The 25,000-nt window shown below is 36.5% G+C and overlaps 1 protein-coding gene, 2 long non-coding RNA genes and 1 pseudogene across 4 annotated transcripts; 3 read left to right on the top strand and 1 right to left on the bottom strand.

Moving 5' to 3' along the window:
- Positions 1-6,477: 6,477 nt before the first annotated feature.
- On the bottom strand, positions 6,478-10,018 carry LOC149036333 (uncharacterized). Its single transcript, XR_016181799.1, has 2 exons — positions 8,676-10,018; positions 6,478-8,450 (listed from the first exon to the last, which is right to left on the bottom strand). It is a non-coding gene; the product is annotated as an uncharacterized LOC149036333 (long non-coding RNA).
- LOC149036334 (uncharacterized) lies at positions 9,426-10,424 on the top strand. Its single transcript, XR_016181798.1, has 2 exons — positions 9,426-9,494; positions 9,981-10,424. It is a non-coding gene; the product is annotated as an uncharacterized LOC149036334 (long non-coding RNA).
- A 1,518-nt stretch (positions 10,425-11,942) lies between these two features.
- On the top strand, positions 11,943-15,914 carry LOC149036335 (uncharacterized; annotated as a pseudogene). The gene is made up of 3 exons (XR_016181833.1): positions 11,943-11,994; positions 12,227-13,663; positions 14,864-15,914. The product of XR_016181833.1 is annotated as an uncharacterized LOC149036335 (transcript).
- Positions 15,915-16,274: 360 nt separating this feature from the next.
- On the top strand, positions 16,275-19,238 carry LOC149036336 (uncharacterized). The gene has a single exon (XM_089189808.1). It carries the CDS (start codon positions 16,665-16,667, stop codon positions 19,029-19,031), a length of 2,367 nt encoding a protein of 788 aa, XP_089045934.1. The 5' UTR covers positions 16,275-16,664; the 3' UTR covers positions 19,032-19,238.
- The last annotated feature ends 5,762 nt before the right edge of the window (positions 19,239-25,000 follow it).

The following is a 25,000-nucleotide window of genomic DNA, read 5'->3' on the forward strand; positions in this document are numbered from 1 at the left end:
TTTCGGTGCATGTTGAGACCTTCGGGCTCGAAGCTTGGGAACTTGTATCCAGGGAAAGATAAAATGGCGGCTTACGGCGGCGAAGGAAATCTCAATAGTTTAATATTTTAGCGTGAAAAGGCTTGGGTGTTGCGATCTGGTTCTCAAGTAAAAAAAATCACGGTCTGCAATGGCACTACCACCTTTTGAACAACAATAAAACATTGAAACGATGGTAAAAAGCAGCAAGTTTCGAAGTCTCAACGAAACATGGGTAAGCTGAGTTTCAGTCAAATATCATGACATTTGGGATGTAATTTCGATACCGAATAAATAGTTCTACATGGTTATACACGCATAGGATTCTGTTGTGTTCACGTGAAGGCCATTTCAGCCATTCCTGCCACTTGTAAGTGGTAGGAAATAAAATATATGCATACTTGTTTCGTATTTTAGCCCTGTGAAATCACAAATTTGATTTATTTCTTCTTTGTTTTAGGTGGTCATTACCATTATTTTTGGAAGTCGATGCTGATGAGAAAGAAAAAATGTTTACGATTATTTCTTCTCTCGAACATTTTACTATTTAGGTACCAAATAATCTTGATACTGAAGATCATTGCATCCTATTATGAAAAAATTACCCTTGATTGCTTTGTCAACTGGAATGAATAATGTAATATACCTTGTGATTTGTGGGATTTTCACAAGTAAACTAGAAATACTTGAAGAGGGTAATGATGTACTTAATGCAGAGCATTTGGTACAAAGTCTGCTTTGCTGTAATCTACCTGAAGGTGCTTTTTATATGCTAGTAAGACTTGCACAGCCCAGTCAAAATGTTTTTGAGTAGTAGACAAGATGGCTGTAGTAATTATAGGCAGCAGAGGCCAAACCTCTTCCTGAAAAGCAGTCTGAAAAGTGTGAAGTTAGCGGAAGGTACTTCATTGTAGGCAGCCAAATTGTAAGCTGCCAGCCCATTTTGAGTGAGTAGTAAAACTCAAGATTGGCTATTTTAGCTAATTTTATTGAGAACCAAATTCCCAGCAACGGGCACATTTTTACTGGGCTATTTGTTATTTAACTACTTAGTAATATTCTTATTAAAATTTACTGCATTCCTTTCTAATAATTTGCTGCTGATTGTATGCTGTATATAGCTTATGATTTGTGTGATTTTCAAGAGTAAATTAGAAATACCTGAAGATGGTAATGATGTACTAGATAATGTACTTGATGCAAAGCAATTTTGGTACAAAGTGTGTGCCTTGTCCGTAGGTGATTTTGCATGCTAATAAGACTTGTAATTCAAATAATATACATCAGCTGGAGTGGGAATATTAAAAGAAAAATACAGAAAGAAACATTGATAAATAAAATAAATCAATAGAAATGACAAAAATCATGGTTTTATCTCCAAATTAAGCACTTAATCGAAGATCACTGCACTGCTCAGGTCCAGAAGGCTGAGAGAGTACTGTCTACTGTTAGTTTGATTTTTGTCATTTCTATTGATTTATTTTATTTATCAATGTTTCTTTGAATTATGATTCAATGATCTCTTTCAATAGTGCAGGTTCGCTCATGTAACCTAATCTCCCACATATGTATGTATGTATGTATGTATGTATGAGCTCAGTTGAAAAGTTTTTGAGTGGAAGGCAAGCTGGTGATAGTAATGGGCAGCAGAGGCTGAACCTTGTCTTGAATGGAAGTGTGAAAAGTGTGAAGTTAGCGGCAGCTATATTGTGGCAGGCAGCCAAATTGTCGGCTGTGGCACATTTTTACTGGGCTGATTGTGTGTAGTATATATGTGCACTTCTTTTAGGGCATTAAACAGGTTAAAGTACTAAGAAATCCTCTGTGATAACTTGATAATTCAAGATGTGAAAATTTTTAATAATAAGGTAAAGCTTGATCATTCTTAAGAGTTTCCATTTGTTCTGGAAATTTGAGGGAGAGTCAGGGGAGCATTATTTATACATTAATAATTTACAGAAAAAGTAAAAAAAAAAGGACTAAGGTAAAATCCCAATTTGTTTTAAGAGTTGATTTTATTAAGCGAAAACCCTGGATATAGCTTGGGATTTGTGTGATTTTCACAAATTGTTAGGTTATCATGTAAACTTAATTTACAGGAACCTTGTTAATTTTCAGCTTCAAGAATAAAAGTACATAATCTTTAGTGCAGCCCTCTTTTCTCCCCGCCATTATTCTAATTTTTTTTATCAAGTTTCCTTTTTCTTGTGTTCAATTAATTTATTGACTTTACAGGTGAAATCGTAATATCTGCTAGCACAATTATCTCTGCTAAGAGTGTCTACCATCACTCTTGCCGGTCTCGAGCCCAAAACGCTGCAAACTAGCTGAAACTACATGTATTTCGTAAAATTGCAATGAAATCTATCTAAAAACACCAAAATCCGGCAGAACGCACGAGTTTTTGCCAAATTTTACGCAAAAGTTGACAAAAGCGCTCAATTCGAACTGAAAAACACTTTTTTTTTTGCAAAAGTCAGCCTATTTTACATTCAAAAACACGATGTCTTTAACAAAATAGGGATACAATCCATGTGAAAACACTTATTCCAGCCAAAACGCAGTGTTCTCAGTAGAATTTGGGGAAAAAACGCGTAAAAACCGTCAGAAACACAACAAATTGGACTGATTTTACCCACTTTTTGTGTAAATAGCTGCCAAAACCCTCAAAACTAGCTGGAACTACATGTTTTTCACAAGATCGCCATAAAATCTTGAAACGTTGCTTTAGAGACCTTTATGCCTCCAAAACGAGTTTTTTATTTTAAAAAAAATGTAATGAACAAAGATGTTAAAGGGGAAAAAGCTGTGAGAAAGGAGAAGTTTAGTGTTGCTGTCTGATATACCGCCCAGATATATCAATTTATTAATTTAACGCCTTTAGCCGTGGGTAGAAGTTTTTCTCTAGACTAAGAGGATCCTCCCTATGTTGACGAACCTCAATAATTCGTTGATTTTACTGTTTTTACACAGATTTGATTTTAACCATATTCGCCAAAATAACTGCCAAAACACGGCAAACCAGTATCTTAGCCAAGAGCGATACTGGCCATTTCACACATCCTTATTAGATATGAAATTTATTGAAGATTGTCATTCTAGCACATGTTGGCTAGTTTCCACAGCTTTCTTGATTTTCATGGGAAAGTGGAATTGGTTGGTACCATGACCAATCTCCTCGACTTTCCCATGATTTTCATAGGATGTCAGCATCGACCCATACTTCGAACCTCAGTTGTTTTTTTTTTTACATTGGCGCGAGTTTCACAACTTCCTTGTGGTTTGGCATTGACTCAGAGTTGGGCTTATTTTTATAGCTAATCCATCGGCGACTTTCTCATGATTTTCTTGGGTTCTCAACAGTGACAGGCACTTTGGAACCATAATTTTATAAATATGTCAACACTGGCAAATACTGCTAAAATCTACACTCTACTAAACTCCATGTACCACAATATCCACACAACTGCGTGTGCCTACTTGACAATCCTAACCCTAACCCTAAAACTATCCAGTAAACCAAGTATTGTATTGCTGGTTTGAGAGACTAAACTGGCTCAAATGATCCAGCTGCTTAAAAATCTAAGCACAGAGTAAGTTTAAAAGATTCAATTTTGTAAGGTTTCGAAACAGTTCCAAAATTAACATGCACATAGCTCAGTGTAAAACATCGAAGCTTCTAGGACTTCTTATGATTCCTACGAACGTACACACCTAATGCACGTCAATTTGCCTTTGTTGTCCTCGAACGATCACGTCTTCATGGTAACATGGTGTAAGAACTGTACAGCACTTTATATATATATGTTTTACTTGACGGTAAAAGTTTGAATCCGTACAAGGAAACGTAACGGAAACAGGCGACGATAATATTCCGTTGACAGAAATGCAACGGAAACGTGTCGTCATATTTCCGTTCAGGAATCATACCGGAAACATAACAGGTCCAAGGAAGAAGTGAATGACGTGGAAACATAGAGTTTCATTTTTCCGAATTACGGAATCGTGCCATTTCGTCCTGTGTTCACTCTAACTCTGTGCTATCCTAAACCTAACCCAAACCCCAAACCAATCCTAAGCTATGGTAAAGGGTTTAAGTCAGGGTTGAGGATAGGGTTAGGGCAGGAGCCCATTACCTGGTTAGGGTTAGAGTTTGGGTTGCTTCGGGTCAGAGGGGTTTAGTGTTACAATCAGGGTTAGGGCTAGGGTAAAATTACGCTTAGGGTTAGCGGGGTTTAGTGTTAGAATTAGGGTTAAGGCTAGGGTGAGGCTATGCTTAGGGTTGGCGTTAATATTTTTCTACAAGCATTCAATTGCAGGGTTTTTGGTATTGTGTTTGTAAATTTCAGTAACTACTTGAAAGTTTACTGAAAAACAAACGATAGGCCGACTGGTACACTTACAGGATAGATAGAGAAGGTTTGGGTTAGGGTTAGGTTTAGGGTTAGGGTTAGGTCTAGGTTAAGGGCTATAGGTTAGGGTTTAGGGTTTAGGGTTAGGTTTTAGGGTTATGGTGTGGGGCTAGGGTTTGGGATTAGGGTTAGGGTTGGGGTTTGGGCTTTGTGTTAGGGTTAGAGGGTCTGCGGTTGAGGTTAGGGCTAGGGTGAAGGTTTTGGGTTAAGGTTTGGGGGTAGGGTTAGTGTTTAGGGTAAGAGTGTAAGCCTCTTCAAAAATATTTTTAAGAAGATTTTGTCACCATTTACACTTAAATAACCACTTGAAGAATTTTGACCAGTTGGATTATTTGAAGCGGTTGGATTAATTTTGATTGGTGTTTAATAACTTTTAGTAGTTGGATGATTGTTTTTACCAGTTGAACCACTGTAATATGCTGGATCTTTTTAACTAATGTTACCATCCTTACCAGGTTGATTACTTGAAGTATTTGAACCAATTTCACTGGTTACACATGCATTATCCAGTTAGACCATTTCAACTGGTTGGATCATTTAAACCAGTTTGTCCATTTTAGATATTGGCATCATTTTAACAAGTTGGATCATGTTAACCAGTTGCACCATTTTACTAAGTGAGATCGTTTCTTCCAATTGGACCATGTCACGTAATTAAAATCTTTTCACCGTTTAGACCATTTTATCTTGTTTTGGCTGGTTGGACCATGTTAACCAGTTGTATCATTTTGACTGGAGTGAAAAGTTCCGTTCTTTACCCTAGCCCTAACCCTAACCCTAACCCGGGGCTAGGGTTAGGGTTAGGATAGCTCGCACCAAGAGTTAGAGTTAGGGCTTGGGTAGGGTGGGATTATGATTAGGCTGAGGGTTACAATTTTTTCTGAAAACATCCAATTTTTTTTTTGGTATTGTGTTTGGCTCTAAACTTTAACAACTACTTGAAAGTTTGCTTGAAATCAAAATATACCATTTTTTGCCAAAATAACTGCCAAAATGCGCAATTCGGGCCTTTTTATCAATTTACACTGGGTTTAAGCTTGGTTTTTGTGTTTTCCCACAGACTCTTGCACTATTTTGCTGAGAACATTGTGTTTTAGCTTTTTTGCAGCGTTTTTAAAACTGAAATAAGCTTATTTTTGCAAAAAAAAAACAAACGTGTTTTTCAGTCGAATTGAGTGTTTTTGTCAACTTTAGCGAAAAATTTTGCAAAAATCGTACATTTCTGCCGTATTTTGGAGTTTTTAAACGGATTTCGTCGCGATCTTGTGAAAAACATGTAGTTTCAAGCTAGTTTTCAGTGTTTTGGCAGTTATCTTGGCAAAAAATGGGTAAGTCAGCGCAATTTTTTTTTTGGTTTTTAAGGGTTTTTTGCCCAAATTTTACTGAGAACACTGTGTGTTAGCTTGTCTCCATTGCTTTTTCGCAGATTCTATCGCTGTTTTGCTGAAAACATAACGTTTAAGCTTGTTTGCATCGTTTTTGGTCGTGAAATAAGCTAATTTTTGCAAAAGGAACAAAAACGTGTTTTTCAGCCCAAATTGACATAAAGGATACAGAACATTTGCTTATTGCCTTTTTTTTGTCCTTAGTCATGAAGTTGATTTTGGCATTTCAAACAAAAACTCTGCTAGAGCATTAATTGAATGACATATCATGCACTTACTTTGAAGCAAGAACACTTTTTTTTTAATTCAGAAAAATACCTTTTTATTTTTTTTTAAGGACTGCTGGATATAACCTGTACAACCAAGATGAATTTACATTCATTATTTGTCATAACTTACACTAAATTAGAAATTCAAGTATGAAATGAGGGTACTAGCCCTTTAATAGTGTTCAAAATTTCCATATGCAGGGGTACTTGTGGCTACTGGAGAAGAATCAGTCTTTAACCCTTCCCCCCCCCCTCTAAGGGAGATAATAAGTACAGATATCCTCTTCCCTTGGGGCAACTAGCTTAAAAGTGAGTGATCTCAGGGGCCCTCCAAAAAAGTTTTCTACAGCAATAACTAAGCTCTACAGAAGCACACTATGCAGACAAAAGGTGTAAGAGAATCAATGAATTCTTTAATTCTTGGTCCCTCCCAGGCCAACCTATTGTACAAATCTCATGACATCTGTTCCAGTTTCATCAGTCAATTTTTCAAGCTTCAAGCTTTTCCTGCAATTATGTACTTGTTCTTGAAGCTGAAAACTAACAAGGTTCCTGTAAATTAAGTTTACATAACAACCTAACAATTTGTGAAAATCACACAAATCCCAAGCTATATCCAGAATTATGCTCTTAATAAAATAAACTTTTAAAGCAAATTGGGATTTTGCCCTAGTTCTTTTTATTTTTTTGTTACTTTTTAAATACATTTGTATAAATAATGCTCCCCTAACTCTCCCCAAAACTTTTAGAACAGATGCAAACTCTTAAGAATGATCAAGCTTTACCTTATTATTAAAAATTTTTACATCTTAGACTACCAAGTTATCACAGAAGTTTTATTCGGTACTTAGACCTGTTTAACACCTAAAAAGAAGAACACATACATAACACACACAATCAGCCAGGTCAAAATGTGTTGCAGCCAACAATTTGGCCACCTACAATGAAATAGCTGCCAATTTCACACATGTCAGACTTCTATTCAGGACAAGATTTGGCCTCTGCTGCCTATTACTATTGCCACCTTGCCTGCCACTCAAAATTTCAACTGAGATTGTACATACATACATGTGGGATTAGGTTACATGAGCGAACCTGCACTATTGAAAGAGGTCAATGAATTATAACTCAAAGAAACATTGATAAATGAAATAAATCAATAGAAATGACAAAAATTAAACTAACCGCAGACAGCACTTTTTTGGCCTTCGGGGCATGATCAGTGCAGTGATCTTCAACTAAGTGCTTAATTTGGACATAAAACCAAAACTTGTTATGGTTAAATATTATTATTTTTCTTTCAATATTCCCATTCTAGTTGATGTATATTATTTGAATAACAAATCTTATTAGCATGTTAAAATCACCTGAGGACAAGGCATACACTTTGTGCCAAAATTGCTTTGCATCAAGTACGTTATCTAGTACATCATTACCATCGTCAGGTATTTCTAATTTACTCTTGAAAATCACACAAATCATAAGCTATATACAGCATACAATTGGCAGCAAATTATTAAAAAGGAATGCAGTAATCTTTAATAATAAGATTACTTAGTAGCTAAATAACAAATAGCCTAGTCAAAATGTGCCGGTAACCAGGGATTTGGCTGTCCACACAGAACATTTGTTAGGCGTCTAGTCTGGACAAGGTTTGGCCTCTACCTTCTATTACTATAGCCAGCTTGCCTACTTCTAAAAAACATTTTGACTAGGCTGAAAAAAATGTTTGAGAGAAAAATGGCCACAACAAGCCCACTTACTGCAAAATAAGAAACATAAAAGTAACAATTCAAATTAATACAGAATATAAGCCTTGCAGGATTTGGCTCTCAATAAAATTAGTTAAAATAGCCGATCTTGAGTTTAACTACTCACTCACAATGGGCTGACAGCCTGCAATTTGGCTGCCTACGATGAAGTATCTTCCACTGACTTCACACCTTTCAGACTGCTTTTCAGGATGAGGTTTGGCCTCTGCTGCCTATAATTACAACAGCCATCTTGTCTACTACTAAAGAACATTTTGACTGGGCTGTGCAAGTGTTACTAGCATATAAAAAGCACCTTCAGGTAGATTACAGCAAAGCAGACTTTGTACCAAATGCTCTGCATTAAGTACATCATTACCCTCTTCAAGTATTTCTAGTTTACTTGTGAAAATCCCACAAATCACAAGGTATATTACATTATTCATTCCAGTTGACAAAGCAATCAAGGGTAATTTTTTCATAATAGGATGCAATGATCTTCAGTATCAAGATTATTTGGTACCTAAATAGTAAAATGTTCGAGAGAAGAAATAATCGTAAACATTTTTTCTTTCTCATCAGCATCGACTTCCAAAAATAATGGGTAATGACCACCTAAAACAAAGAAGAAATAAATCAAATTTGTGATTTCACAGGGCTAAAATACGAAACAAGTATGCATATATTTTATTTCCTACCACTTACAAGTGGCAGGAATGGCTGAAATGGCCTTCACGTGAACACAACAGAATCCTATGCGTGTATAACCATGTAGAACTATTTATTCGGTATCGAAATTACATCCCAAATGTCATGATATTTGACTGAAACTCAGCTTACCCATGTTTCGTTGAGACTTCGAAACTTGCTGCTTTTTACCATCGTTTCAATGTTTTATTGTTGTTCAAAAGGTGGTAGTGCCATTGCAGACCGTGATTTTTTTTACTTGAGAACCAGATCGCAACACCCAAACCTTTTCACGCTAAAATATTAAACTATTGAGATTTCCTTCGCCGCCGTAAGCCGCCATTTTATCTTTCCCCGGATACAAGTTCCCAAGCTTCGAGCCCGAAGGTCTCAACATGCACCGAAATTATGCTATTCGTTACTTCAGGGCCAATTTAGAAATAACGATAATCGTTATTTTGGTGTCGAGATCATGCTGGAAAAATGGAGGGAAATACTCGTAGGCTCTGGAGACGAGCAAAACTCTATCCAGTCCCTCGGGCATAATGCGCACGCATGATGTGTTCTTTTTTGTTTGCAGCAATCACTTTTTTGTTTGCAGCAATCACTTTTTTGTTTGCAGCATTCACTTTTTTGTTTGCAGCAATCACTTTTTTGTTTGCAGCATTCACTTTTTTGTTTGCAGCGTTCACTTTTTTGTTTGCAGCGTTTCTTTTTCTTTGCAGCGAGTCCCTTGTGGGCGATCACTTTTTTGTTTGCAGCGTTCACTTTTTTGTTTGCAGCGTTTCTTTTTCTTTGCAGCGAGTCCCTTGTGGGCCATCGTACTTTCGCCGCCATGCCGTAAACAAACTGAAGCTTGTCCTCCAGTTCGCAATGTCACGTGATGTGACGTCACGCTTGAAATGGGTCTATTGACTAGTATGAACAAGGGTCGAGTGGCCATCTGTAAAGCTGCGATTTTGAAAGTTTGTGGTGAGTAAAAATTGCGATATTCGTTACGTGATCAAAATCTTATAAAAGAATAGATGTAACCGGTTGAATTAAGCTTACATAACGCTCGGTGCAACTGAAACTAGAATAATTCTGAGAATCGAATCGGTCACTTGCAAGCCGCAGTTTCTTAAGCTTATGCTTTACAATGAAATAAATCTATCAGTAAGGTTACAAGATTCCTTTAGTCAGGTTTGGGAACATTCAAGATTCATAATAGGAACTGTTATTAAACAAACCTTATTACATAAAGAAGCCCTCCTTGGTAAAAATAAAATAATGTATTCTGCCCTTTTTTTAGTAAAATCTATGGGAGAGATGTACTAACTCCAATATAAAAGTCACTCAATATAACAGAGATTTCTCAGTTTGAGAATCCAATGAATGCCCTTTTCCTTATAGTTATCTTAAAGGCCTGGTCTGAGCTTTATATATATATATATTATATAATATTTTTTTCAAATTCAGATGTCATGGAATCCAGATACAAAATGGTCAAGCTTCTTGTAGACAACCTCATTCAAGGCCAACTTATTGTGAGCCCAGGGGAAAAAATACAAACAGCAGCTAAGTTTGCAGTTTAGGATAACTTCATTCCAATTCATTGTTACAGTTACAACAAGATTTTAATTAAAAAATCAATTCTATTTAACTGTAATTAACCCCTTCACTCCTTAGAGTGCTTGGTTTTCAAATATAATTTAAGATATTGTATTTTATGGAAAAGAATCAACAGATTTTATTCACAAATTGTGTCAAACCAAATTTAATGATTGATTAGGACTATTTTATATGAATAACTGCAATTGAGGATTAATCCATATGAAGTTTTCAAGAAAAGAAAAATAACTCAAATTTTATCCTAATATTACCACATGTTGATGTTAGTAATTAATCAAAAATATTTTACATGTAAGCCTTCATTAAGCTTGTTAATAAATTCCATTGAATACTTGAATTTTAGCTGGGTTTTTTTAATTTAAAGTATTTATTTTATATCATTAGCCTCAAATTTTTGCTTAAAATTCCCAGTAATTCTTAAACATTCCTAGAAATTCCTAAAATTCCCAGAAATTCCTAAAATTCCCAGAAATTCCTAGGAATTTTTTAGATTTACAGCTTTTCAGGGAAAGTCATTGGTTCTCTGAGTTGGAATTCCTAGGAATTCCAAGTCTTGTTGGCTATAAACTTGGAATTTCTGGGAATTTCTGGGAATTTCTAGGAATTTCTAGGTTTTTAGAACCAGAGTTGTTATGGTTGGAAATTCCCAGTCTGAATTTACCATGAAAATTCACACCTTTATTCCTAGGAATTCCAAGGAATTCCAAAATCCATTTCGCAAGGGATCTGTTGTATCCGTGAATACTACTTGCATATTGAAAATGGTTTCAGAAGGGATCCACTTAGGCAGGCCTTTGTGTCATGGATGTAAAAACTTTTCATCAAATTTGTTTATCAATAGCACAACTATATCCATCTCTTAAATCTGCAAAGGGCACATACATGACTGACAGTGTATAACAAACAGCATCTACTTCTCTTTGTTCACTTTTACAAAGTTATTTTTCACTTAATCATTTCGATTTTTTAATGAACTAACTTTGTAGATAGCTGCCTAAATTACTTATGAAGAAAATTTTTGTTTCCTTTTTCTGACTGGTAGTTGTATTTATGGTTTGAAATTGTTGGTCTCAGTTCCTAGTGGCTCAGTGACCATCTTTTAATTCATGATGTGTAATACTTAATACACTGTCATACATTACAAATTTAAAATACAAATTGCTTAGAATACTGAGAAATAGTACAAATGAAGGGCCAGGAGTTGCTTGAATTAAATGAACAAGAGAGAAAAGAACTACACTAAAAGAAAATAGTAATCATGATAATGATAAGGCAGATATTATAAGGCAAATGTTCAGAGTGTTGCTCAGAGAAATTGAAGATTTTAAGTTATAATAAGTCTAGAGGGATTTAGTCAAAGATTAGTTCCTGAATAAACAACTGTTTGTTTTCCAGAGTTATTGCACACTTAAGGTTCACACAAATTTTGTTGGGAAGCATATCTGGTGTTGCATTTAACCTACATATTGAAAATGGTTTTGGATGGGATCCACTTAAGCGGGCCTTTGTGCTGTAGATGAAAAGCCTTTAAAGCATTGTGTTGATACACATTTACTGTTCAAATTTCTAGAGTGTTAAGCAGATGAAGGGCGTATCTGTTTGGTTATGAAATGTATCAATAACAGTGAGGTAAAACTCCCTCATGTTTGTTTTAAAGTGAGCAATCAATAATTGCTAAGAAGATGCACATGTAAAATACATCTTCTACTCTTCTTTATCAACCAGTGTTTAGTTGGCAATGTGGCTGTCACTTAGGATTGAGATTAACAGAGTATTCTAAGGTTAATCACCATTATTCTCTGGAGGGAAATGGTAGGTAAGTGGGCACAACTCTTGCATCCCCAGCGCCTGGATAAGTCAGGTAAAATACATCTTTTTTTCTTTGTATTGTGAACCTCTCGGTACCTGGCTAGTTTAATGGGTTGATAAAGGATTATGTTAAGTGAGAAGATGGTATTAAAGGAAAAAATAGCAATTTTTTTCCCTCAAAAACTAACAGAACTCCTTATAAAGGTCTTTTGTAAGTAGATAGTGATTGAAATAAAATATTCTGATGGATGTGATCTTTGAGTGAGGAGTACTGTATGTGGCAGTGGGGGCAGATGGTGCGCCATTTGGCAAGGATGACACAGTCACTGCATACTTAGTTAGCTTTCTCAACCTGCTGAACAGAGTACAAAGTTGTGATGATAATAATTTACTCCCTGGTGCCAACTGTGAAGAAGATCATCCACTCATGAAATCTTACTCAAATCATTTGAGGGAAGAAATGGAACAGATTGAAGAGAAGACATTGACCACTAAGATAGGAGAGCAGGTTTTGTTCAAATTTGAACTGATACCATCTGACATGAAATGGATTTCATCCCACTTACGAGAACTAAACAATTGTGCAACCTACTTTCCACCTTTTGCCAATGTTAATCAAACACACAAGGGAGCCATGGTTTTATTGGTGGCCCTAAAGCAACATGGTAACCATGGCAGTACACCGAGAGACTGGCCATTGCAGAGAAAGTGGAAAAGTCAAAGGAAAGACTTAAAGATCCCATGGGCAAACAAAGAAGTCATATTACAAATTTATTGCTCAAAACAAGTTGAGACAAGAATTTGTTCCTCTGTCGGGGAAGTATGTTGATTTACTCAAGGTGGAGCCTCTACATAGCACAAACAATGCTTGGTAGAACTGGTTTTCAGCTGCACTCTCTTGTAATGCAGTACACAAACCAAAGTCACCTCAAGGCAGAAACAACAGTCTCTGATCTTCTAGACAGTTCCCCTCTGCTAGCAGTTTTGAAGTGCCTGGAAGACAAAGTCAAGTATGGGAGATTACACAAGGCCTTTCTTTGGTGGTTCACTGAGAAGCAATAGAAAGGTATTACATTCTCATATGGATTCACAAGGCTTGAATCAAAGTACTTGTTGGCATTTTGCCTCTTTGATATAGGAAGTTCTGAAGATCAACTCTCTTTCAAAGGGGTCAGTTGTGAAACTTCACACTGGCATTTACTCAACAGTTGAGGTGCACATTGAGCAAGTGGAAAAGCTAAAGACCTCATGCCAACACTTTTTCAGTGCCAACTGTTTGTTGCTTAATGGTTTCACTTCTACTGTGAGGACAATTGGACACAAAGGTTAACATCCGGACAGGAAGTTTAACATCTGAGGCTTTGCTATGGATTAGACCTCAATTCAATGCAGGGTAGAGAGGCGATGCATGTTAAGCTGGCTTAGTATGCTATTTTTTTTAATACTTGTGTAATGTAGTAGTTACTGATAATTCTTCTTTAATTAGTATTCTTACTTTATTATATCTTTAGAATAACTTTTTCCCTGACTGATTTATTTTTTAACACAATCTAAAATGATTTGATGATCGATAAAGAATATCCTTTTGATCAAACGCAACCTTATTTCACTTTTACAATTAACCTTTGTTTTGTCAGTGCTACACAACAAGTGTAACAAGTGCTACACAACAAGTGTAACAAGTGCTACACAACAAGTATAGAGTCCACAGATCTCCTCAGGTGAAACACTTGTGCAAACTGAATAAGCAAAAGCAAAGGTAAAACTTTTAAGTTTCTCACTATGTTAATGAACTTTGGGGAAAGCAGAAAATGTTTTTCCATGCACTCACAGACACTTGAGAAATTGATTGTTGGTTATTGTGGAAATATCATAGTATGCTAACAACAGTCTGATCACACAAGCATTGTGATGCCCTGTATATTTTACTACTTTAATCAAGATTCTCCTGTCAATTACAAAGCCAAGAGCAAACTTAAGTAAAGTCCAATTTTGGAAACCAGTCAGAACAAACTGTCCACAGTCGAACAAAAACTGGATAGTGGCATAGAACAAAAGTACATTATTCTATGATGATGTACTACTGCACATTTCAAATAACCCCTTATAGTTGAAAATACTTCGCTTGATTGGCAAGCATTACATCAGCTTTGAATAGTGATGAGGATCTTCACAATTTTATGAGGGTGATTCTATTAATATACTAATAAAATCATGCATAGTCATGGTCTCCATACATCAAAAAATGGGCAAGGAAGAGATATCTTCAAAATCACAATGTAGGGAAAATTTAACAAAAGAATTGTCATCAAGTGTTATGGTCCAAATTTAGAGAAGATTAATAAATGAACAAAGGCATTTTTATCATCGTTTTTACATTTGTAACTGTTTATAAAACATTTGACTCCAACTTGAAAGCATTTTGTGCAAGCAATGTGTACTACTTTGACAGCTTCTATTGGAAAAACTTCAAATTTCAATTATGGTTTTTGGTCCAAAATTTAATAAATCTACATGTGCCAAAGGATGCTTCTTAGGCACTGAATATACCCCTCATGGGAGGTGGCAACTTTTCCAGCAGTTAGGCCGTCATGATGCATAGAAACATAGCTTCAATGACCTCAAATCATCTTAAGTCAAATTTTCCAAGCTTCTTTTAGGGGAAATTTTATTGAAGGTTCATAAGAATGCTACTGATGTAAACTAATGTGGTAAATCACGGATTCAGCTTCCTCACAAATTCAGTCAACCCAGCCAAAAGACCACATCCATCAGAATATTTTATTTCAATTACTACTCACTTATAAAAGACCTTTATAGGGAGTTCTGTTAGTTTTTAAGAGAAACCTTTCAGGATTTGCAAATTGCCATTCTTCCTTTCAATATTGTCTTCTTATTTAACATAATCTTTATCAACTCAGTTACTCCCCAGGTAATTAGTGGTTCACAATACAACGAAAGAAAGATGGTATTTTACATGACTTGTTCAGACGCTGGAGATGCAAGAGTTGTGCCAACTCACTTACCATTTCCCTCAAGAGAATAGTTGTGATTAATCATGGAATACTCTGTCAATCTCAATCCCAAGTGACAGCCACACTGCCAACTAAACACTGGTTGACAAAGAAGAGCAGAAGATGCATTTTAAATGTGCATCTTCTTGGCAATTATTGATCGATCACACTGTTATTGGTACATTGCATAAACAAACAGATAGCACCCTCCATCTGCTCAACATTCTAGATACTAACAGTAAATAATTTGTATCAACACAATGCTTAAAAGTTTTTGCATCTATAGCAGAAAGGCCTGCTTAAGTGGATCTACTCCAAAATCATTTTCAATATGCAAGCAGTATTCTTGGATACAACACCAGATATGCTCCCAAAAAATTTATGTAAACCTTGAGCGTGCAATAACTCTGGAGAACAAACAATTGCAGAGAAAATAAAAACTGACCTTGACAAAACAATAGAGAATCTCAATAAGGGAACATCAAAGTCATCACTGAAAGTCCCACTCTGAACCAGAAGTGCCAGCACCCACCCAAGCAGAAATGGAAAAAGTTTTAATCAAAAACAAAGCCTGCTTTTCTGAGCATGGTACTCCGTATGCTGACCAATACATATTGCCCAGTCACAAAATCCCAATCCAAATTTAGCGGCTATTAAGCCTCCTGGCTCTTCATTTGAACTATTCCTCAGTGTCCTAAGTATTTTGTATTTTAAATTTATAATGTACAACAGTGTATAAAGTATTACATTTTATGCATTAAAAATGGTCACTGAATCTCCAGGAACTGAGACCAATAATTTCAAACCTTAAATACAACAACCAGCCAGAAAAAGGAAACCAAAATTTGCTTCATATGCAATTTAGACAGCAATCTATGAAGGTCAATAAATCAAAGTAAACAAGTGAGAAAAACTTTGTAAAAGTGAGCAAAGAGAACTAGATGCTGTGTGCATACATTGTCAGTAATGCATATGCCCCTTGGAGATTTAATAGAATGACACAGTTGTAGTAATGATAAACAAATTTAATGAAAATTAGACACCTATGCCTAGAGAAAAACACTGTCTGGGCTATGTAAATAGATTTTAAATCAATACTTTGAACTATTTTTATACGACCAAAGAATTCTTTTTATTGGCCTTGATATCTTGATATTTACATGTTTGCAATCAAGATAAAGTCATACCAAGGTGTTAGACTTGTCTTTATATAGCTATTCCAGACTGTATTTTGATTCTTTCTACCATAATTTTAGCTTTTATCAATTTTTTACTTTCTTATTTGTAATGGGTAATGATATAATTGTACATGGATGACATACACAGGGTTCGTACGGGTCCTGGAAATCCTGGAAAGTCCTGGAATTTTATTATCGCATTTTCCAGGACTGGAAAGTCCTGGAAAAGTAATGCTGGTCCTGGAAAGTCCTGGAAATCTGTTAAACTGAACAAAGTAATAAAGTTTTCTCTAAAACAAATGAGCAAAGTTTTTTTAGTATTTTTATAACGTATTCCTTTCTGGTTTTGACCGCATGACCGCATCTATATTTTTTCATGTTTCCCGAAACTGACACGAGTGTAACTCTGGATCGAGGGCTCATGTATCATCATAAGCTCATGCGCAGTAGTAACCTTGATGCATGCATGATTTTGTAAACGGGTACTCAGTGAATGGGCGTCTTGAGTTTTAAATGTTTTGTTCCGAAATATGCCTGGGAAATGCTTGTTTAGTGACCGATGGTTGGAAAACTCTTCCTATAAATTGTGGCTGGAACGTGACGCGGACAAGTTTAAAGCAAAATGTAGAGTTTGTATGAAAGCGTTTGATGTATCAAATATGGGAGAATCGGCATTGAAAAGCCACGAAAAGGGAAAGAAGCATATTCATCTTATCGAAAAGCAACAAAGAAATACAACAGGTGACATAAGAAACCTTTTCTCGAACAGCTCTTTCGCTGCCCCTCGAACAGCCACTGAAAGTAACAACTCTACTTTGACTGTATCAAGTAGTGCCGCTAGTACAACAGCAGGTATGTCCGGGTTCGTGACGAGGAATGATACTTTAACTGCTGAAATTTGGTGGGCGCTAAAGGTGAATAGCAGCCATTATTCGTATAATTCCTGTACAGATATAAACTTCTTAGTGCAGCAAATGTTTCCAGACAGTGACATTGCAAAGAAATTTACCTGTGGGGAGAAAAAGGCCTCCTATCTTTCTTGCTTTGGTATTGCACCATGTTTTAAGAGTCTTCTAAAGGAAAAAGTCAAATCTTCAAAGGGATATGTGCTTTTGTTTGATGAAAGTTTGAATCACGAACTGCAAAAGAAGCAGATGGATTTCCATGTTCGCATCTGGAATCATGACAAAGTTGAAACTCGCTATTATGATTCACAATTTCTTGGGCATTCTAGTGCAGAGGATATGCTTCAAAAGTTTCATTCTTGCAAAGAGGACTTGAGCTGTAGAAATCTGATTCAACTCTCTATGGATGGGCCCAAGGTTAACTGGAAATTTTATGAAATGGTAGAGCAAGAATTGAAGAGTGATTTCAGTTGCACTCTCCTTAACACAGGCAGTTGTGGTATACATGTTGTGCATGGAGCTTTTAAGGATGGTTGTGATGCAGCTGGATGGACGGTGCAGAAAACTCTCTCCAGTCTTTACTGGCTGTTTAAAGACAGTCCGGCTCGAAGAGAAGACTACATTAGAATAACTGGTAGCAGTGTATTCCCCCTAAAATTCTGCCAGCACCGGTGGTTAGAGAATGTGTCAGTTGCCGAGCGAGCACTGGAAGTGTGGCCTCACATTGTCAAATACATTAATGCTGTTAAGGCAAAGAAAGTTACTGATCCCAAGTCCAAATCTTACGAGACCATTAGCAGTAGTTGCTGTGATCCCTTGATGCCAGCAAAGATTGCCTTCTTCTCATCAGTGGCAAAACAGATCAATCCTTTTCTCACAGCATTTCAGACTGATAAACCTATGCTGCCATTCATGAGTATCAGTTTGTACACTTTGTTGAAATCATTGTTGAATAGGTTTATCAAGGGTGAACTTGTTACCGAGGCAACATCTCCTCTGAAGATCCTGAGGTTGAAGCCCACTGATAAAGAACAGCAGTTAGACTACCAGAAAGTTGATGTTGGCTTTGTGGCACAACACATGCTGAAAGAAAAATCTGGGAAATTGAGTGAAAGGCAAGTTCTTCAATTCAGAATGGAATGTAAAGATTTTCTTGCAAAAACAGCCTCTAAACTGCTTGACAAAACACCAATAAATTATCGACTAGTAAGAAGTATGTCTTGTCTGGATCCAAGGCTAATGGCATCAGAGAAAGAAGGATGTGTCAAAAAAATGAAAAGAGTTCTTGAAATTCTTGTGGAAGCCCACAGATTGAAGGCTGATGAGTGTGATGAGGTGATATATCAGTTTGGACAGTTTTTGGATGAATGTGCAGGTAATCCTGACTTTGAAGATTTTGACCCTAGTGAATCCTCTTTAAGAGTCGACACACTGTTATATGAACACATGGCTGGTAATAAGCAACTGGCAAAAGCATGGGGGGTAGTTGAATTATTGCTGCTAATGTCTCATGGTCAAGCCACAGTTGAAAGAGGATTTTCTGTAAACAAAGAAGTGGCAGTTGAGAACCTGTCGGAAAGATCGTTCATTGCACAGAGGATTATTCATGATCATATTGAATCAGTTGGAGGCCTTGCCAATGTAAAAATCTCAAAGCAACTACTTATGGCATCTGCTGGAGCGCGACAGAAATATATTTCCTATCTAGAAGAGCAGAAGAGAATTAAAGTGTCCCAGGAAAACACGCTTAAAAGAAAGGCAGCAATGGATGGGATTGATGTGCTGAAGAAGAAAAAACGGCAAATTGAAACTGATATAGAGGCTCTTTTAAAGACTGCAGATGAATTTGCAGATAGGGCTGAAGATTCAAGAAACCTTACTTGGGTTGCCAAATCAAACAGTTTGCGAAGATCTGCCAAGGAAAAAAGGGCAGTCTTAAAGGACATTGAAGAGCAGTTGGAAGGAAAGCTCCAAGAGCTGAAAAATAATTAACCCCACTTTGAATCCCAAGATGTGAATATTAATTCTACTTAGTATCAGTCACGGATTTCTGATGTTACTTCTGAGATATTAAGAGTTCAATGAAAGAAGTTGATATTCTCTGTTTTCTTTGTTCTCATTTGTATGTCTGACAATGTGTTGAAATTGAAAGTAGAAATGAATCTTTTATACTTATGAGAGTGAAAGGGTTAAGGTGAATTTTGGAGTCCTGGAAAAATAATCTGAAGCCTGGAAAAGTCCTGGAAAAGTCCTGGAAAATTGTTTCTGAAAAAGGGTACGAACCCTGCATACATGAGTAGCACCATGCACAAAAACTCGCCACTCTCATGCTGACAAACACTAAGAAGTTCAACACATCTCCCCAGCCCTGCAGGGACAAGGTTTCTCCTATTTTAAGAAACAGCTGCTAGTATGCAATGCCACATAGTAGCATAATGCTATGAATAGCCTTGAGCCCTCATATAATAAACATTTTGCTTCCAAATTCAAACATTTTCTTTAAGGAGGCATACTTTGCCTTAACTATTTAGGTCACCTCTAAAATGTGTTTTGAAGCCCAGATGTTAGTGTATAATCTCCTTTTTTTGCCATCTTTTCATCCCCTGAATTTCTGTTGTTCCCATAAATGCCAAAGTAAACCACAAGGAATAAATTTATAACATGCATATCCACGCCTATTGTTCAAATCTGCAAATAGGCATCATGGTAAATTTCAATTCTCTGTTCAATTGTTACACAGTAGACAACTTCATTACGTTTCTTGAGTGATGATAATTCAGGTTGGTGGAAGATAAGTAATATTTCTTTGAAGCAGAGGTTGCATCTTTTGCTTGTGCTGTTGTAGGGTAATCTTCATGAAAGGATGCGCCATGAAATAAAGTGGTCAATGTTATTTTCTTGAAGAGTCCAGATATTTTTGCTGAGTTCAGTAGAGTTTCTGTGTTTGGTGTGTAAGAACGATGCGGTGTGGTTTCTGTATCTAGTCTTGAAGTCGTTTTCTGTAAGTCTGATGTATGTCTAAGTGGTGGTGTTGTCCTCACGTGCGACAGTGGCTTGGTAGATTGGTGATGACTGGAGGTAGTTTCCATTAAGTGGACATGTGATCTTCTGTTGGCAGCTGCAAGTTTTGCTGTCTTTTGTGTTAGTGTTATCTATGGTGTCATTAATGTGTTTGAATGAATTTACAATGCATTTGTTGTGGTTGTCGATGATCTGTTAAGTGTTATTCATGCAGCTGTAACTGATTTTGATTGTGTTATGATTAAAGATTCTTCTGAGTTTGTGGTCTTTCGGGAAATGCTTGTCTACTAGGGCAAAGAATTGGTGTCCAATATTGGTGCTGACAATTTTGCTTAATGGGGGGTTGTACCAGAGTACGTTGTTCCATTGTCAGCTTTTTTTTTGTTAGTTGTGGGTGGTTCGTAGTGTAGAGTGTACCGGTATCTGCATTCTTCGAGTGCTTATTGATATGGAGCCGCTCCTCCATATCAAAAAGCATTCATCAAGTGCTTTTTGATATGGAGGAGCGGCTCCATATCAAAAAGCACTAGACAAATGCGGATACCAGTCCACTCTACATTATGAACCACCCATAACTAACAAATGAAAAGACAGTCAACAGAACAACATACTCTGGTACAACCCCCAATTCAGCGAAAATGTCAGCACCAATATCAGACACAGATTCCTTGCCATAGAAGACAAGCACTTCACGAAAGACCACAAACTTAAAAGAATCTTTAATCGTAACACAATCAAAATCTGCTACAGCTGTATGAATGACACTAAGCAGACCATCGACAACCACAACAAATGCATTTTAAATTCATCCAAACCCTTCAATGACACCACAAATAACACCAACACAAAAGACACCAAAACTTGCAGCTGCCAACAGAAAAACACATGCCCACTTAACGGAAACTGCCTCCAGTTATCACTAATCTACCGAGCCACAGTCACACGTAAGGACAACAGAACCACTGAAACGTACATCGGACTTACAGAAAACGACTTCAAGACTAGATACAGAAACCACACCACATCCTTCCAACACACAAAACACAGAAACTCTACTGAACTCAGCACACATATCTGGACCCTTAAAGAAAATAACATTGACCACTTTATTTTATGGCACATCCTTTCATCAAGATCACCCTACAACAACGCAAGTAAAAGATGCAACCTCTGCCTCAAAGAAAAATTACTTATCATCCACCAACCTGAATTATCATCACTCAATAAACGTAATCAACATGTGTCCTCATGCCACCACAGAAACAATTACTGTGTAACAATTGAACAAAGCATTGAAATTTCCCGCCATGCCTTTATGCAAGTTTGTAAATTATATAAATGATGGTTATGAATATTCTTCACAATAAAATCCCCTGATGAGTGAGTAATCACGAAACAGGCTTGTAGGGATGAAAGTATAGTCTCTGTTTTTTCCCCTATCTCATAAATATTGCGCTCTACTTCTACGTATCAAGCACTGTACAACAGAAAAATCAGATCACAGACTTCATATATGTATATCTGTGTATAGTTTTACATGAGGCACATGTCTTGAAAGAGAGCTCATGAGATAGATTTCCAGCAAGCTACAATCAACCTGACAACTAGCTTGCCGAGACTTTTCTCTTGAGGTAGTGATTGTCCTCTGAGATGACCAGTAAAAAGTCCTAAACCATTATAGAAAGAAAAGAAAGGCAAACTAGAGAAACATCCCCTGTGAATAAAGTTGTTGATGCAGACTCCTTAATTAATAACATGCCTTGGACACTCCACCCTACCAACAAGGAATTGTTAGGTCTCCGAGGATAATCTTGACTCCCATGAAAATTGCACTTTTTCAGTCATTGCTCCCTCACTCTGGAACAATTTACCAGACCAAATAAGAACTGTAGCATGCTTAAGTTTCCTTAAGAGTAAAGTTAAGACATTTTCATTTAGTCATTCCTTTTAGCTTTCAAACACCTCAGATTTGTTCCTGTATTAACAAATATTAAACTTATAATGTAATTTATATATGTATTAGCAACTTCAATAGGTTCTTTTGGTCAATTAGTACAAATAACAATTATCATTACTATCATTATCATTATTACTATGATTATACAACACCTGATACATCAAGAAGGTCATCTTTCTTTGAAGCTGACATTGATCGACCAATCAGTGAGTCTAGATTCAACCTGGCTTTATCAGAATATTGATCATAAAGCTCAGATGAAGAAAGGGATTTTAAAAGAAAAGGACATAAGCTAGTATATCAAAGCCCGTTTTCCTCAATTATCTCTATTATGTAACATGTGGTCAACTTCAATTGTTCTGAACAGTTCTCTGAAAAATGTTTCAATTTTGTTGTACAGTTTCTGTTTGACTGTGTGTATCAGACAGTAGGTACATAGTTGTTGATTTATTGTTTGGCAATGTTTGCTCTACTATAAATTACTTTAGTAATTCAATCAATAATTTTTTTGCTTTCTGCTTGTTCTTTATATTTAATGCCCTACAATTTCCTTGAGGCAAGTGTTTTTCACATGAAAAAGCCAGTTGGAGGGCGTGGCCACCTCAGACAAACAAGTAAAGAAGATTCAGAGATACCATGGTCTAACCATTACACATAAGGTTCTGTCAACCTCAAATCCATCCGATAGTGAGATAAATGTAGCTGTTTACACCATGAAAAAGAACTTGATAGCCATCTTACACCACTCTATCCAAGCTGGAGATTCAGCAAAGAAACACAGATTTTGTCCCCCTGACAAGAACTCCTGGTTTGACAGGCAACAAGAACGTTGACCGATAAAGGGATGACTGCTTGCCTCAGGTTTTTGTGGGATTGTTACACCCCACCCTTGTAATGTTAAGTTACACAGAACTGAAATGAATGCATCAATTCTCTGGTTTGGGTTCAGTGCCCAAAGCATAAATGTCATGATGTGAACGTGATTCCCTGTGCTGTGGTTTCTGCAGTATTACAATTTTATCATGGAACTGTTAGCTGCCAAAGATATCATCAAAGACCACCATATTTTCACTCAAACATTTCAATTTTCACTAGTTTGTACACTTGTGGATTTTAAAGCATGTTGTAATTCTAAATAATTTTATCCGTTATTTAGTCTGTACTTTCTTTATAACTATTATAACTAGCTTTTATAATCATTAATTGCAAGTTGACTGAGAATAGACTTCTAGGAGAGGAAATAAACTACCGCATGGTTACTCTGGGAGACTAGAAAGACACAAAGGCAAAGAAGGTTCAAGTTAACCAACAAGCAAAGCAATTCTAATTCAGGCCAAATATGCAGATGAAAAATTAATGCACCCACCTAATCTCCCTACTTGGAGACTTGAGGTTATTAAGGAGCAAACGGTAGATCATGAAGACATCTAGTTAATACCATAAACTCATCTGAAAGTGGCAATCCCTTCTGCCACTCTTACAAGTTCATACATATCTTTGCCTAGTGATCCTTTTTATTCTTTATATTCCCCTTTGGGAGAGCCTTCATGTGTCTGCTTTAAATGCCAAGGTTAAAGCTACCACTCAAGCCCCAACCAAAGTACAGAACATGGAAAACTCAAACCTTCCAAAGACTTCTAACAAGAATTGACAGATACAAAATTAATGTTCTTTTATACCATCTGTGTATGGCAAAAACAATTCCTAGTTTTAATTAGTCATAACGATTTTCAATGAGTAAATATCAGTTTTACATAAACTAAGTCTTAATTAGTAAATTTGATACTAATAAACATAGATTTTATAATGCAAATTTTACCATGTATAGTAGTTTTTAAGGACCATGCATAATGTTAAATTTTTTCCAAAATTACTTTAAATTTTCTGCAATTCAGCTTACTATAACTGCGATGTGATATTTTGTGCATATTTTATGCCTGATAAATCCACTAAATTTATCAAATACTTATCCAGCTAAGAATTCGACCAAAGTTAATCCAACAACAAAGATAAGTCCACACTTTTGCCCCCCTCAGACCGGAAGTGGCTCTATACCTTAACCAATCACAGAGATGCCATCAGTGACACACATGCCTCAGCCTTGAAATCAATAATTGAATAATTCCACCGGAATTTTCAAGATCAAAGTGCCAAATTCAAGGTGGTATTAAGTAGCTGTGTTTCTGGCCACAACAGAAAATGCTGAAAGGCTGGGCAAAAAAGCTTGTTTAAAGTCTTCCAAAAGGGCAAAGAAAGAGAGGGAAAATGCCATAAATTTATCTTGAAGATAAAAATTCCAGACATTGATTCAAGTAAAATTTGAGGTAGGCTATCCAGGGATACTATGACTCTATGTTCACAGAGCATTTGTTGTCTTTGGAATATTGCATGTTGTGACCTTGAAAGATCATTCACTCAAAAGTTTGTCTTTCCAGCTTGAGGTGTTTGTAATCTTAATTACACACAATTTTTCGTTTGTTGCCAATTTCTTATACCACAGTCTTTAAAGCACTGATTTACCTGTGACAATGAAAGTTTCAGCAATAGAAGAGGCAGTTTCATCTATAAGATGTCAACTGAAGCACATACTTGAGCAGTCATTTTTGATTCTTGTTTGCAGAATATCTGCAGACACACTCCATTTCTGGTCATCACCTACGTTCCTGGCCTTCTTAAGATCCGAAGAACTAATTTCAAGACCTTACACTCCATTTCTGGTCATCACCTATGTTCCTGGCCTTCTTAAGATCCCAAGAACTAATTTCAAGACCTTACACTCCATTTCTGGTCATCACCTATGTTCCTGGCCTTCTTAAGATCCGAAGAACTAATTTCAAGACCTTACACTCCATTTCTGGTCATCACCTACGTTCCTGGCCTTCTTAAGATCCCAAGAACTAATTTCAAGACCTTTGGTGATCACACCTTTGCCTGTTCCAGGCCACTTCTGTTGAACAAACTGCTGCTTGAAATTCAAAACAGT

Source organism: Pocillopora damicornis, chromosome 12 (genome assembly GCF_964200805.1).
Source record: "Pocillopora damicornis chromosome 12, jaPocDami1.2, whole genome shotgun sequence".
Classification (NCBI taxonomy): Eukaryota; Metazoa; Cnidaria; class Anthozoa; order Scleractinia; family Pocilloporidae; genus Pocillopora; species Pocillopora damicornis.

Excerpts from the sequence above, each read along its gene's own strand:
- LOC149036336 (XM_089189808.1), top strand. The coding sequence starts at position 16,665 with ATGCCTGGGAAATGCTTGTTTAGTGACCGATGGTTGGAAAACTCTTCC.